This window comes from Heterodontus francisci, chromosome 18, assembly GCF_036365525.1.
Source record: "Heterodontus francisci isolate sHetFra1 chromosome 18, sHetFra1.hap1, whole genome shotgun sequence".
In the NCBI taxonomy this organism is placed as follows: domain Eukaryota; kingdom Metazoa; phylum Chordata; class Chondrichthyes; order Heterodontiformes; family Heterodontidae; genus Heterodontus; species Heterodontus francisci.
Window position 1 is genome coordinate 45,325,591 of NC_090388.1, and position 16,198 is coordinate 45,341,788.

At 42.7% G+C, this 16,198-nt stretch overlaps 1 protein-coding gene across 7 annotated transcripts in view; it reads left to right on the top strand.

Annotated features, from left to right (window-relative positions):
- Positions 1 to 271: 271 nt before the first annotated feature.
- dusp16 (dual specificity phosphatase 16) overlaps positions 272 to 16,198 on the top strand; it is a 168,062-nt gene continuing 152,135 nt past the window's right edge. For 4 of the 7 annotated variants that reach the window (XM_068050625.1, XM_068050623.1, XM_068050627.1 and 1 more), the window contains exon 1: positions 560 to 732. Coding sequence is in view for 1 of the 7 variants with exons in the window: in XM_068050628.1 (XP_067906729.1) it covers positions 4,873 to 4,944 (72 nt within the window). In the remaining 6 variants the exon portion in view is untranslated. Of the gene's footprint in view, positions 361 to 559; positions 733 to 4,867; positions 4,945 to 16,198 lie in introns of those variants that run through there. The other 3 variants (XM_068050628.1, XM_068050626.1, XM_068050624.1) reach the window with 3 other exon arrangements.

The following is a 16,198-nucleotide window of genomic DNA, read 5'->3' on the forward strand; positions in this document are numbered from 1 at the left end:
GTAACTCAATGGATTTGCTATTGGGATTACTGGAACAAAACTATCACTCAGGATATTGAAGCCAACACAATCAAATAACCGGTTCTTCCCAATAAGCTTTCGTACTTAGAAGCACATTGCATATGAAGTAAGTCTGTGCGTTGTATAAACATAATAACATTTACAGACCAGAATTGATTATATTTAATCCTATCCTGAAAGGAAGGGGGGGATAAAGGTTGAAAAAGCTCTTTGGAAGCGTTCCCAAGCAGCAGGTAATTTGAATACGGAACATTGTCCTTTCAGTGCTGTTTGCTGAAATCCCGCCCCACTCAAAACAAAGTAACGAGAAACGATGAAGCGAAGAAAAGATTAGGGAAGGTGAGAAGAAAACTATTTTACTACCTTTTTTATGTGAACGGTGTTATATTGTTACAAAGTGCGGATGAAAGGTGCCTTACTGTTGGTAGAAAGCGGAGTGAATAGCTGGCCTCTCCCCAGCCCCTTCTCTGGGAAGTGGCTATCAGTGGGATTGGTCTGAAATGACGCCATCCTTTTATTCTTAAACCAATGACCTCATCCCTGCTTCAAGTTTTACTGAACAGAAAAAAAACCTTCCTTCTGTGTATGTTTTTTTTTTCAAAAACTAGCTTTACTTCTCTCCTCCTTGTGTCACGTTAAAATTACAAATTGGCTACACAGAACATCGGACGAGAAGACTTTGAACCTCGCTGGAGCCTCGAGTTTGTTGAAGTAAGTTCCCTACAAGGGGAAAAAAAATCACCAAAAAATCATCTGCGGGCCTGCAGTTGTCGCCTCACGTGTTGGGGGTGGGGTAGATGTGAGAAAGTGTTGGAGGCAGTTTGCTCACTATTATTGGAGTGATAGGTCTTTATTTGTTTATATAAAAAATGTATTTTGTTCTCGGAAGTTTAGTTGAACTGCACTTAATTATGTTACCGTCTAAAAGGTCCCCGCCGCTTCTATAGTTGAAGCTGCTTGTTTTCTCTGTATGTGAAAGGCCTGGGGAAAGGACAATATATACTGCAACAAAAAAACATTTTAAGAGACGTTTCGCCGATCTATAAACAGACCCGAGGTTTTAATAACATTGGAAACCTAATATTAGAACTACATTTTCCTCCCCAGAGGAGCTCGCCCGGTACTTCATGTACTTGCCATTGGTTACAGTGCTGCTGTACTCGTCCAAATGGACTCAATTAAATCCTAATCCTGCCAATAAAAGTTACAGAATGCAAATAAACTCCCGCAGAGCTCCAGCTTGTATTTGTCTCTCTTTTTTGGCTTTTATGTTATGATTCGTAATATCAAAAGTCAAACTTGTAAGGTTTGTGACGGGAAACGGTTTCGCTTACTAAAAGGGAAAGTAGGTTTAAAATGTATAGAAAATTAGATTAAGTGGATTTATGCAGTACGATGGTCATCTAACCTATTCACCAGATCAGATTTCATTAACACACTTCAGGTTTCAAATAATAAATGACCATATGTACGTATTTGATTGACAGGCAAGTCTAGATTTTATACTCATTAAAAGCGATGATAGGAGTGCACAGCAGAATTGTTGTATAGTGTTAAGCTTAAAATTTTACTGGGATGGCAGATCTGAGTCGAAAATATATATTTACCTCCTATGATAAAATCTAATAAAATAACTAACAAAATTAAACGATTTGCTATGCATACAGTAACATGTAAGGTTTGTGTACAGGTTGCCATTTATTTTACTATAGCAACAGCTTGCATTTACATAGTGACTTTAATGTAGAAAAATGTCCCAAGGTGCTTCAGAGGCATGACAAAAATGGATGCTGACCTAAAGAATGAGAATTAGGATATGACCAAAACTTGAAGAGAGAAGTGGAGGGGTGAACAAATTCAGAGATTAAGACTTAAGTAGCTGAAGGCACAGCCTCAATGGTGGGCTAATGGGAGAGGGAATGCACAAGACGTCGGCCTCAAATGGAAAAAAGAGCTTTTGAGACTTGCAGCCAGTTGCACTTACCCCAATTCTATCTATGTGCTGTTTCAGAAATGGACAAATCTTATGTATATGTATGAAAGAAAAAAGAAAAGTACCTGAGAATTAGTAACTTAAACCTTTTGTAGATTTTAAATGCTGAATACAAGGTCATGTTATACTCCAGGCAAAGGTTTGAGTCACAACCTGCTCAAAGTGGCATTTTAGTGTTGGCGGAGAGACAAATGAACCACGAAAAATTAAATTCTAAACTCTCCTAGATAATGCACTAAAGTTGTTGCTGAATACATGGCCAACAACATTCTTTGAATCACTGTGAACTACATTGTATAACTTGCCCATAAATTGCCTTAGATATAACTATGGTATAAAACTTTGCCACCAGAGTTACCAAATGGTAAGAATCCATTTAACAAAACAGTCATCTTATAATATTTCTGACTACGTATATGTCTATTTTCTGTTCTGCACTTTGGGTACTTGAAGTTTAGCTGTAAAATTCTGCAAAGATTATGCCTCATTAATAGAGGTTATAAAATGGTAGCACAATCAACAGCTTCAAATTCACAGTGTGTGAAAGCAAGATATTAAGCACTTACTTAAATCCTGCCAGTGTGCCCAGGTCCAATTATCTCCTGTCCTCTAGTCCAGCTTCACCTGAAGACTAAATTTGGTCTTTACTGCCCGTGTGCTATAAGTGATTATTATCTCTTCTCTTAAATGTATGAAATTGCACAAAAGCAGTTAAAATCAACATTTTGTATTCACAAGATAATGGTGTTGGTGCAAATTTCTGGAGACTAGAGATTTAAGTAAAATCAGTGACGAGAGTGGTCTTGCCAACATTAGAAGGAAAGGGGATGGGGGCAAAACTGTCTAATAAAATGCATTGAGTCTGACTGTGGCTGCTAAAAACTGATGCCAAGCAAATGTAAATTCTGCAGGTGAAAGTAGCAGCTGGTGAAGCAAGAATCTACTATTTATTGCAGCAGGTGACTTTTTATATTCTTTCATGGGATATGGGAGTTATTATCTATCCCTAATTACCCTAGACTACTTCAGAGGGCAGTTAAGAATCAATCTCATTGCTGTGGGTCTGGAGTCACATGTAGGCCAGAGCAGGAAGGGACGGCAGATTTCCTTCCCTAAAGGACATTAGTAAACCAGATGGGTTTTTATAACAATCGATGAGAGTTTCATGGCACCATTACTGAGACTAGCTTTCCATGTCAGATTTTTTTTTATTGATTAATTGAATTTATTAATTTTTTTAATCCAGCAGCTGCCGTGGTAGGATTTGAACCCATGTCCCCAGGGCATCAGCCTGGGCCTCTGCTCTCATGGTCTCTATATTGTATATAACGTGCATTGCAAGTAATGCAAATACAATTTTGTTGCTCTGTCAACTTCATGACCCCTAAAATGAGGACATTATCTCAAATCTTAAATGATCCAGTTACTTTAAAAATAATTCCGCCTCAATCTTCCAGGGCATTCAGATATTAGTTACGATTAAAGTATGTAAATTTGTATTATAATACAGTTTTATAGTCAGTATAGTGTTTTTAGCTGTAATTATTTTAGCATTCATCTGTTGGCTCTCTTTCTGAAATGTTCTCCCATTATATGGCGCAAATATTTGCAACCATGATGACAGTCATAATTCAAGATATTGGTGCTAAAATTTGGATGAAGTTCAAAATGGGAAAACCTTCCAGAAACAAACCTTTTAAAAGCTTGATATCAGTTTGTTCAGAAGTGTAATACTGTTGGGACTTGGATGACCTTCATAAACTGCCCTGCCTCATAACACTGTCTCAGCCACCTGCTCTTCTCCATTCAACAGTACCCATTTTAACTATCTACTAAATTAAACATACAGAATAGTAACTCAGTGATGTACATAAAGCACTTGGGGTGTATTTGCAGTAAAAGTTTAGGGTTGTTGTGAAGCGGTTTTGGCTTAATGCTACAGATTCAAGCATTTACACTTCCCTTCAATGTTGTTGGAAAGTGAAACAGCTTTGCACCGATGATCCAGTTGTATAAACACAGCAGTAATCTAATCAGCCTTTCAGTGACGCACCTACTTTGGAGTCTTTTTCTTTTTCAAAAAGTTGTGTTTTTTAAAGATTTAAATGATTTGTAATTTCCAAAATGATACAGAAATGAACGATTAAGTCACTATGTGAACATGAAGTGGAAATTTAGGTGTCTGTAAATAACTTATTTTTTTATCAGGGAATTGCACATAAGTGCATTACTGGAGGCATTTTACAAACGATAGGAGTGAATGCTGAACAGGAAGTGAAATATTGATGGTATTGAAAGTCAATTGAAAGATTTTTAAAAGGTTTTATAGATGGATTTGGGGGTGGTGGTGGTGGAGGGAGGTGGGTGAGTGATAGAGATTGCATGGATTAATAGTTGAAGAAAATAGGATGGAGCCTGCTCCAGCTGAAAGATCATCCTTGGTGGTGAGGCAGAGGGAATGGGAAATGAATAGTAAATTAGAGTCTGAAGAACGAAAGGTATAACTAGGGTATATGGTTGGAGAAGGTTCCCAAATAAGGTGGGCCATAGAGGAAATTAAAACCAAGAATAATATTGAAATGAATTTACTGGGGTTCAGGAAACCAGTAGATTTGGGGGAGACTTGGCAGTTCTGGTGTCCTGGCCAACATTTATTCTTTAGCCAGCACTCCCAAAACAGATTATCTGGTAATTATCTCAGGGACCCTATTGTGCACAAAATGGCTGCTACATTTGCCTGGATACAACAGTGATTGCACTTCAAAAGTACTTAATTGCCTATAAGTCACTTCGGAGGTCCTTAGGACATGAGTGGTACTATATAAATGCAATTATTTTTCTTTTCTCTTGCAGCGGGCATGAAAGGATTTGAATCACATTGTTGTGGATTATGTGGCATTTTGAAGGGCAGTGGTGAAGATGCTGGCAAGGTGACCTTTTGAGAAATTGATTTTCAAAATGATGAAGGCATGGATGAGTGTTTCAGTTGTGGTGGAAATATAGCTGGTGAGGAGGGAAATGTTCTGGAGGAGGAAGAAGGCAGTTTTGGAAATAGACCATATGTGGGATTGAAAGCTCAGCTTAAGGTCTAACTGCCTAAGTAGCACTTTGCTGGCTTCAACATGAGCGAGCAGCAAAGAAGATTGTTCTGGCCAAAGACAGATGCACATAGGTACTGAAGACTTAACAGGATGGTTTCAGTTTTGCTGACATTGAGCCATATGATTGAAAGTACTGTTCAGTTCAATAGATATTAGGCCTGTGAAACTTGTTAGGTTTTTACAGCAACTTGCGTTTATATAGCACTGTTAAGACCAGGTGAGGAAGGGGTCTCAGGTTCCCCTCTTGCCCCTTTTCCTGGTTTGGCCTTTCCTAGTTTGGCCGTAACAGGGCTTTTCTTTTAAAACACAGTGATTTCAACTTACCTCCTCAGTGAGTCTTTGTTCACTTTACTCTAATTGTAATTGAATCAATCAGACAGGTTTTCTTGGGTTTAAGCAAGATAGATGTAAGTTTGTTAGCCTTACCACTCTAACCCAATTAAAATTATTAAAATATGCAACGCAATCACGCCAGCACGCATACGAGAGAAACACACGCACAAATTGATAGAGGGGAAGGAAGAATGAGGTGGGGGGCGGGGGTGGGGTTGAAGTAGAGTTGGCAATAAATGGAATTCAGTTACTGTCTTTTGTCTTTGATGTAATGTCCTTCGTTGAAGTTGAGGTCTTGGAGTTCTCGTTGGGGCCCAGTGCACAATTTTAAGCTTGCTTCTCTGGTACCAGAAGGCCAAAGAGAGGTTTCAGTTGTCATCTTGGTGGTTGCCTGTAAAGGCCTGTAGCCTTGAGGCTTACATTGTCACTGTGGTCTCCTTGGGACTTTGCTGGAGCCAGAGAGAGGTGCTTTCTTTTTGGAGTTTAGTTGCAGTCTCTTACCTTTCTGTGAGGCGCAATTCAAACAGTCCCCAGTCTGCCCAGCAGGTAGGTCTTGTGACCATCTCTTTGTGTGAAACAGCCGCTTCTGGGAGGGTTGTTGATTTCAAAACTTTTCAGACACGCTCGGTGGGGTGTGGAGTTCTAGCTCTTACACAGACAAAAAATGTTGATTATCATGATTGCCCAGACCAATCTTGTTCAATGATTCAGTGAGCGCTCCCATAGTCTCTCTATTCAACTGTCTCACAGAATGCAAATGTGCAACCATGTTTTCAGCTGGTCAGCTCTGTTGGTTTTATTAAACAAGTTATGTGCAATGTCCAGTAAAAAAGTTTCAGTAGTGTCCCATATGACAAAATTAATATGTTTCCATTTGGTAGCTGTGATTTCCGTCACAGCACCTTCGACATAGTAAAATGTTCTAACACTCTTCACGGGAGCGATTATTGAACAAAATTTGACACCGACTCAATAAGTAAAAGATTCTCCAAGTCAAGCTAACTGCTCATAGGAGCTTATGGAATTTCAGAAGTTAATTTTTTTTTTAAAACATCCTTTCTGTTTTAGAATTTTGCAAGTTATTTATACAATAATGTTTTGATTTTCAGGAAGTTAAAAACACAACATTCAAAGAGGTACAGGTTAGTTTATATAGCAGAAGGAGTATTAAAGCACCCTTTGTGCTTTTTAATAATGTGCGCTAAAATGAAATATATTTTAACTTGTTATCCCTTCAATATACAGTGGGGAAACACTGTATCTCATTACTAAGGAGCACTTGTGAACAGTGATTTTACTCACTCATAGAAGTAAGCTGGGTATTCCACTATCGCTCAACATCTATTCTAAATATGCATGAAAAATCCATCTGTCAGCTTAAACCATATGTATATTGTATTTGATGTATCACTGAAATTTGAATTGTTTCCAGTTCAGACAGCTCAAAAATGTATTTTTGAACTAAAAGTCAAATAACCTCAAAGCGTAGTAAAAATCATACTAAAATGGTTGAAGCAGTCAAATTTATTATTTATTAGGAGAAAATCAATGATAACAATTTCTTGCTGACCCAGTTTGTGCCTGCTTGGTTATTAATCTAGCTGTTCTTGCTGCAAAGTCAATGAAAATATCATTACTAACACAGTTTGAGCCTGTTAAGTTGTCATTAATATAGCTGTGTTTGCTAGGTGCAAGTCTGATTATATATAACATTTTTTTTGTCTATCTCTTGGTGCTTGGTTACTTTTTTGGTAAAAAGGTTTAAAAAGCACCCAATGTTATTTTTGTTCTGGTTAATTGAATCACCCTGATTAGTAAGTCCCAACTTCCATAACCTTTTGAGAGGACCTATCTTTTTGATTACATTTAGGTAAGTTTTTGATCCTGGGTAAATGAACAGCAAATTATGTTTGTTAATTGCTTTTTGGTACTGGATTTTCTTGTGCCTCTGTAAAGTCCTACTTGAGTCTTTGAAAGCAGTCAAGTATCACTATAGTCCTCATTTTAAGTTAAAATATAAAGTGAGCTAGTTATACAGATAATAACCAAGTGAAGGGAGGCAGAAAGTAGGAAACTATAGACCAGTTAGTTTACCATCTGTCGTTGGGAAATTAGAGTCAGAGTTTTACAGCACAGAAACAGGCCCTTCTGCCCAATGTGCCTGTGCTGACCATCAAGCACCCGTCCAAAACTAATCCCACTTACCCGCACTTGGCCCATAGCCTTTTATGCTATGGCGTTTCAAGTGCTCATCTCAATACTTCTTAAATGTCGTGAGTGTTCCTGCCTCTACCACCCCTTCAGGCAATGTGTTCCAGATTCCAACCACCCTCTGGGTGAAAAAATATTTCCTCAACTCCCCTCTAAACCTCCTGCCCATTACCTTAAATCTATGCCCCTAGTTATTGACCTCTCAATGCCCCTCATAATTTTGTAAACCTCAATCAGGTCCTCCCTCAGCTTCTCCGCTCCAAGGAAAACAACCCTAGCCTATTCAGTCTCTCTTTATAACTGAAATGCTCCAGCCCAGGCAACATCCTGGTGAATCTCCTCTGCATCCTCTCCATTGCAGTCACATCCTTCCTATAGTGTGGTGACCAGAACTGTACACAGTACTCCAGCTGCGGCCGAACCAGCGTTTTATACAGCTCCATCATAATTTCCCTGCTCTTATATTCTGTGCCTTGGCTAATAAAGGCAAGTATCCCGTATGCCTTCCTAACCACCTTATCTACCTATGCTGCTGCCTTCAGTGATCTATAGACAAGCACCCCAAGGTCCCTCTGACCCTCTGTACTCCCTAGGATCCTACGATCCATTATATATTCTTTTGCCTTGTTAGTCCTCCCAAAGTGCATCACCTCGCACTTCTCAGGATTAACTCCATTTGCCACAGCTCCGCCCATCTTACCAGCCCATCTATGCTGTCCTGTAATTTAAGGCCTTCCTCCTCACTATTTACAACACCACCAATTTTCTTGTCGTCTGCGACCTTCCTGATCATACCTCCTATATTCACGTCTAAATCATTAATGTACACTACAAACAGTGAGGGTCCCAGCACCGATCCCTGTGGTAGCCCACTAGTCACAGGCCTCCATTTGCAAAAACAACCCTCTACCATCACTCTCTACCACCTTCCACTAAGCAATTGTTAGAATTCATTATTAAGGAAGTAATAACAGGACATTTAGAAAGTCAAAACACAATCCTTCAGAGTCGGCATGGTTTTATGAAGGGTAAATCGTGTTTGACTAATTTGCTAGTGTTCTTCGAAGATGTAACAAGTAAAGTGGATAATGGGGATCCTGTAGATGTGGTATATCTGGACTTCCACAAAGCATTTGATAAGGTGCCACACAAAAGGTTAATACACAAGGTAAGATCACATGGGTTTAGGGGCAATTTATTAGCTTGGATAGAGGATTGGCTAACCAACAGAAAACAGAGTCGGGATAAATGGGTTTTTCTAGTTGGCAAGATGTAACTAGTGGGGTGCCACAGGGTTCGGTCGTCGGGCCCCAACTATTTACAATCTATATTAATGACTTGGATGCAGGGATAGAAGGTACTATAGCCAGATTTGCAGATGACACTAAAATAGGTGGGATAGTAAGTTGCAATAAAGAAATGAGAAATTTGCAAATGGATATGGATAGGTTAGGTGAAAGGGCCAAAATTTGGCAGATGGGGTTTAACCTCACACTTATCCATTTTGGTTGGAAGGATAGAAAGGAAAATTATCTAAATGGAGAGAAACTTCAGAATGCTTCGATGCAGAGGGATCTGGGTGTCCTCGTGCATGCATCACAGAAAGCTAGTATGCAGGTAGTAAGGAAGGTAAATGGAATTTTGGCATTTATTGATAAAGGAATAGAGTATAAAAGTAGGGAAGTGTTGCTACAACTGTGCAAGGCTTTAGTGAAACCGCACCTGGAGTATTGCGTACAGTTTTGGTTCCCCTTACTTGAGGAGAGATGTAGTTGCATTGGAGGCAGTTCAGAGGAGGTTCACTAGATTGATTCCAGAGATGAGGGGTTTGTCTTATGAAGAGAGATTGAGCAGTTTAGGCCTTTACTCGCTAGAGTTTAGAAGAATGAGAGGAGATCTAATTGAGGTAGATAAGATGATTAAGGGGATTGACAAAGTAGACGTAGAGAGGATGTTTCCTCTGGTGGGACAATCTAGAACGAGAGGTCATTGTTTTAAATCTGCTACCCCTTATCCTAAAACTGAGATGAGGAGAAATTACTTCCCTCAAAGGGTTGTGAGTCTGTGGAATTCATTACCCCAGAGTGCGGTGGATGCCGGGACATTGAGTAAATTTAAGGGGGAGATAGACAGATTTTTAATTAGTAATGGATGGAAGGGTTATGGAGAATGGGCAGGAAAGTGGAGTTGAGGCTGAGATGAGATCAGCTATGATCGTATTGAATAGCAGAGCAGGCTTGGGGCTGAATTGCCTACTCCTGCTCCTAGTTCTTATGTTTTTGTGAATAATGTTACAGTGAATTATAGCCATATATGACTTTCAAGAAGGTTAAATAAAAGCTTGCAACTCTTAAAAACTAAACTAAGCTAAATTTGTATAGATTTTCCCTTTTCCTGCAGGGATATTGACCTGTCATTTCTTTTCATTACTGTCTTTTGGCTGCTTTACAGAGATTTTTAAAATGACACTCTTCTCGATGTATTTTCTAATTGCCTCTCTTCATGAAAATCTCCAACTGCTTATGTGAACTAAACATTTCTCCTTTTCAGATCTGGGATTTTGACTATCAGTCCCTTAGAAACAGATTCACAAAGTCTGTTTATCTTTGAAAATTTTACATTAGATCTCCTCTCAAGCCTTGTACCAGGGAGACCACAACAATAAACCTTGTGTTGTATATTGCTTACCTGGCTGCTAAACCCAGTCATTATTCTTGAGGAGACAGCAATATCAAAACTTAGCCAATTGTGTTTTTGTTTTATCACAGTGCAGGTACCTGCTAGATTACAAGTATTGGTTTAAGACCAGTTCCTGATTTAGGGATTGCTAACTAGCAGGACAGATATAATATTGCTTCGATGTTGTTTTTATATATTTTATACTGGGAAGATTGATGTTGCATTCAGCATCCGTTAAGAATTCTGAACCGTATGCATCAACTCAATCGTTTTCTCTGGCTGCTCACTGAAGCTGAGCCAGACTGCTTGCAGCTGTTCAGCTCACATCCTATCCAATATCAAGACCACTTTCTTCCAACTCTGCAATATTGTTTGCCTATTCCCCTACCTTACTCCACTGTTGTTGAACCTCTTACCTCTATATTTGACTTGTTCGATGCTCTCCTTTTTTGTCTTTCTGACATCTACTGTCTATAAACTCCAAATCATCCAAAGCTCTGCTGCCTGCATCCTGTTGCATGTATTCCCTATCCTCACTGACCTACATTGGCTCCCAGTGCTGCAGTGGAACAAACTTGAAGTTTCATCCTCATCTAGGATTTCCTCTGCACCCTACTTTTGCAACCTTCTCCAAAATTGAAGTCCATCTCACAGCCTCTGATTCAAACTGCTCTTGAAGTCCCTTTACTCCACCTTTTACGGGGAAGACTTCAGTTGACTTTGCCGCACAGTTTAGAACTCCCTGCCCAAAACCCAATGCCTCTTTACTTCACAGCCCATCTTTAAAAGCCTTCTCAAAACAAGACCAGGTTCTCCTAATGCCCCCCCCTGCACAAAAAGTCTAAATGCCCACTCATTTTCTCCTGTCTAAAGCATCTTGTGATGTTTACTGTATTAAAGGTGCCAAATAAATGCAAATTGCAGTTGTTATTTCCACATGTGCAATGCTTTGCTCACTGATCCAAAAATAGGCTACGTTTTCAATGTTGGCCAATCTTCCTTGGCCTCCTTGTCTCGAGAGACAATGGGTAAGCGCCTGGAGGTGGTCAGTGGTTTGTGGAGCAGTACCTGGAGTGGCTATAAAGGCCAATTCTAGAGTGACAGACTCTTCCACAGGTGCTGCAGAAAAATTTGTTTGTCGGGGCTGTTACACAGTTGGCTCTCCCCTTGCGCTTCTGTCTTTTTTCCTGCCAACTGCTAAGTCTCTTTGACTCGCCACACTTAAGCCCCGCCTTTATGGCTGCCCGCCAGTTCTGGCGATCGCTGGCAACTGACTCCCACGACTTGTGATCAATGTCACAGGACTTCATGTCGCGTTTGCAGACGTCTTTAAAACGGAGACATGGACGGCCGGTGGATACCAGTGGCGAACTCGCTGTACAATGTGTCTTTGGGGATCCTGCCATCTTCCATGCGGCTCACATGGCCAAGCCATCTCGAGCGCCGCTGAATCAGTAGTGTGTATAAGCTGGGGATGTTGGCCGCCTCGAGGACTTCTCTGTTGAAGATACGGTCCTGCCACCTGATGCCAAGTATTCTCCGGAGGCAGCGAAGGTGGAATGAATTGAGACGTCGCTCTTGGCTGACATACGTTGTCCAGGCCTTGCTGCCATAGAGCAAGGTACTGAGGACACAGGCCTGATACATTCGGACTTCTGTGTTCCATGTCAGTGCGCCATTTTCCCACACCCTCTTGGCCAGTCTGGACATAGCAGTGGAAGCCTTTCCCATGCGCTTGTTGATTTCTGCATCTAGAGACAGGTTACTGGTGATAGTTGAGCCTAGGTAGGTGAACTTTTGAACCACCTCCAGAGCGTGGTCACCGATATTGATGGATGGAGCTTTTCTGACGTCCTGTCCCATGATGTTCGTTTTCTTGAGGCTGGTGGTTAGGCCAAATTCGTTGCAGGCAGCCACAAACCTGTCGATGAGACTCTGCAGACACTCTTCAGTGTGAGATGTTAAAGCAGCATCGTCAGCAAAGAGAAGTTCCCTGATGAGGACTTTCCGTACTTTGGTCTTCGCTCTTAGACGGGCAAGGTTGAACAACCTGCCACCTGATCTTGTGTGGAGGAAAATTCCTTCTTCTTCTGAAGACTTGAACGCATGTGAGAGCAGCAGGGAGAAGAAAATCCCAAACAGTGTGGGTGCGAGAACACAGCCCTGTTTCACACCACTCAGGATAGGAAAGGGGTCTGATGAGGTGCCGCTATGCTGAATTGTGCCTTTCATATTGTCATGGAATGAGGTGATGATACTTAGTAGCTTTGGTGGACATCCGATCTTTTCTAGTAGTCTGAAGAGACCACGTCTGCTGACGAGGTCAAAGGCTTTGGTGAGATCAATGAAAGCAATGTAGAGGGGCATCTGTTGTTCGCGACATTTCTCCTGTATCTGACGAAGGGAGAACAGCATGTCAATGGTCGATCTCTCTGCACGAAAGCCACACTGTGCCTCAGGGTAGACGCGCTCGGCCAGCTTCTGGAGTCTGTTGAAAGCGACTCGAGCAAAGACTTTCCCCACTATGCTGAGCAGGGAGATTCCACGGTAGTTGTTGCAGTCACCGCGGTCACCTTTGTTTTTATAGAGGGTGATGATATTGGCATCGCGCATGTCCTGAGGTACTGCTCCCTCGTCCCAGCACAGGCAAAGCAGTTCATGTAGTGCTGAGAGTATAGCAGGCTTGGCACTCTTGAATATTTCAGGGGTAATGCTGTCCTTCCCAGGGGCTTTTCCGCTGGCTAGAGAATCAATGGCATCACTGAGTTCCGATTTTGTTGGCTGTACGTCCAGCTCATCCATGACTGGTAGAGGCTGGGCTGCATGGAGGGCAGTCTCAGTGACAACATTCTCCCTGCAGTACAGTTCTATGTAGTGCTCAACCCAGCGGTCCATTTGTCTGCGTTGGTCAGTGATTGTGTCCCCTGATTTAGATTTGAGAGGTGCGATTTTCTTGATGGTTGGCCCAAGAGCTCTCTTAATGCCATCATACATTCCTCTGATGTTTCTGGTGTCTGAGGCCAGCTGAATATGACTGCATAGGTATTGCCAGTCGTCATTTGCGCAGCGCCTGGCTGTTCTTTGTGCAGTGCTTCTGGCTGCTTTACGTGCTACGGATGTTAACTCGCTGGGGGCTTTCTTGTAGTTCAACAGTGCAATGCGCTTAGCAGCTATGACATGTTCCAGCTCTTCAATATGAGATTGAAACCAGTCTGTATTCCTCTTCGCACGTTTGCCGTAGGTGGTCAAAGCTGACTCATAGATGGCGTCTCTGATGTGGGCCCACTTGGTCTCAGCAACCCCTGTGGGAGTGTTTTGAAGGGCTTTTACAAGTGAATTTAGAAATTTTTGTTCCGATGAAGGGTCACTGACCTGAAACGTTAACTCTGCTTCTCTTTCCACAGATGCTGCCAGACCTGCTGAGTGGTTCCAGCATTTCTTGTTTCTATTTTAGAAATTTTTGTAACAGCTGTGGATGAGAAATACTGCTCGTGTTGGTGCGCGGGTGGCCCTTCTGCTTGGAGTGATGCAGCTTCTTTGGTTTGAGTCTAACTTGCTGCACACCAGGGAGTGGTCGGTGTCTCAGTCCGCACTGTGGAAGCTGTGTGTGATTTGAACACTGTTTAAGGAGGCTCGCCTTTTGACGATGAGGTCCAGCTGGTGCGAATGACACGATCCTGGGTGCCTCCATGAAACCTGGTGACAGGGTTTAGTGTGAAAGAACGAGTTGGTGATGCAGAGGTTATGATAGGTACATAACTCAAGCAGTCTCTGTCCATTCTCATTCATCCTTCCAACGCCATAGCGCCCAAGGCAGGAGGGCCATGAGTCATGGTCGGCCCCAACCCTGGCATTAAAATCCCCCAGCAGGAACAGGTGTTCAGTGTTGGGGATGCTACTAATGATATTATGGAGTTCCTCGTAGAACTGGTCTTTAGCTTCAGGTGAGAAGCAGAGTGTTGGAGCATAGGTGCTGAGTAGGTGTACTGGACCAGAGGCGGTGAGCAGTCGGATGGACAGTATGCGTTCCGAGCCATTTGAGGGAGGCTCTATCATGCTGAGCAAGGAGTTTCTGATGGCGAAGCCCACTCCATGCTGTCTTGGTTCTTCAGGATCCCTACCCTGCCAGAAGAAGTGTAGTCTTGCTCTGTTAGAGATCCACTCGCATTGAGGCGTGTCTTCTGAAGTGCTGCAATGTCTACATTGAGTCTACTGAGCTCGTTGTTAATGATGGCGGTCTTCCGAGAATCGTTGATTTGTGTAAGGTCTTCCGACAGGCCAGGACACATAGTTCTGAAGTTCCAGCTTGCAAAGCGAAGGGCTGGTACCTTCTTTCCTTTTTTCGTGTTGTTTGGTGCGGTGTTGCAGTCTACTTTTTGGGCTATGACCCTGAGCTCCAAGAACCCATTGAAGCAGGTGGACTGTGGCGGGACAGAACCTTATTGACGGGGCTGCCCGGTTTGAGGCGGGCGGTAGCTGTCCAGTGAGGTGCAATGACCTCTGCCACCGACAAAGGCAACCCGTGGCACCCAACCTCTACGCCAATTGAGCTGGACTTATAACCCGTAACTGCTGCTTTCCGTGTTGTTTCAGTCGCTGTGAGGCAACTATGGAGTGACCTCTCCATGGCGCATGCCTGGGTGAATGTATGGAGGTTGAGAGTTGCCCAAGTGTCAAAACCCCCCTCTCGGCCTTTCTGGTGGGGTCCAAAGGAGTGCAGAGCACGACGTTTGGCACCGGTATGGCTGCAGGAACTGCCGGAAACATGCCAAAGGTGTCACATGACCGCCTACAGGGATCCGCTCCGTATTTTCTGTTAGGGTTTACTCCCTTAGCCTTGGTCTCTCCCGAGATGCCCACAAGGCAGTGGGGTTGTTAGGGCCCCTACACAGGGGTAGGAGGATGCCGGTGGGAGGAGGGGGTGTGAGGGGGAGCTGGGAAGGGGGCTGTAAGGGGGTGGGGGGGGGTGCATGGGAAGGGGGTGCAGGGGGAAGCTAATGGAATAGTCTGCTTTTTGCTTTAGAGTATAAAAGTGAAGACTTTAATTAATTAAATGACATGCAATTTTACTGCATTTTACCACACCATTATCCATTTGTTTTATGGGAATTTACATTTGTATAGTGTGGACATTGCACCTGCATAAATTGCAACAGGGTTAGTGAAAGGTGTTGCTAAGCATTGGAAACAGCTATGATATGGAACTTGTAGAAAAGATCACTGGTTTGAATAGAGTCATGAGCGATACAGCACTGAAACAGGCCCTTCGGCCCACCGAGTCTGTGCCGACCATCAACCACCCATTTATACTAATCCTACCTTAATCCCATATTCCCTACCACATCCCTAACTTTCGTCAATTCTCCTACCACCTACCTACACTAGGGGCAATTTACAATGGCCAATTGACCTAACAACCTGCAAGTCTTTGGCTGTGGGAGGAAACCGGAACACCCGGCGGAAACCCACGCGGTCACAGGGAGAACTTGCAAACTCCGCACACGCAGTACCCAGAACTGAATCCGGGTCGCTGGAGCTGTGAGTCTGCGGTGCTAACCACTGTGCCGCCCCAGTTGGCAAAAGCCATCACTTCATGTGGGTCCCAGCACCTGCTGAAGCCTCAGCACCAGCGCATGTAGCTTACTGTGCTGGCACTGAGGCCAGAACTCTTGTGTATGTCAGCTCTGTAAAGCAAATGCACTGTTCTCAACACATACAAGTAGGCACTGAAGCCGAGTCCATGGTGGTATTTCAATGGATGGAGAAAGATGTTAAGCAATATGGCAGACGAGCAGGGAGATAGGAACGGATAGTTTCGATGGGAGGACTACCATTGGAACAGGCAAGCTGGGCAGGATGA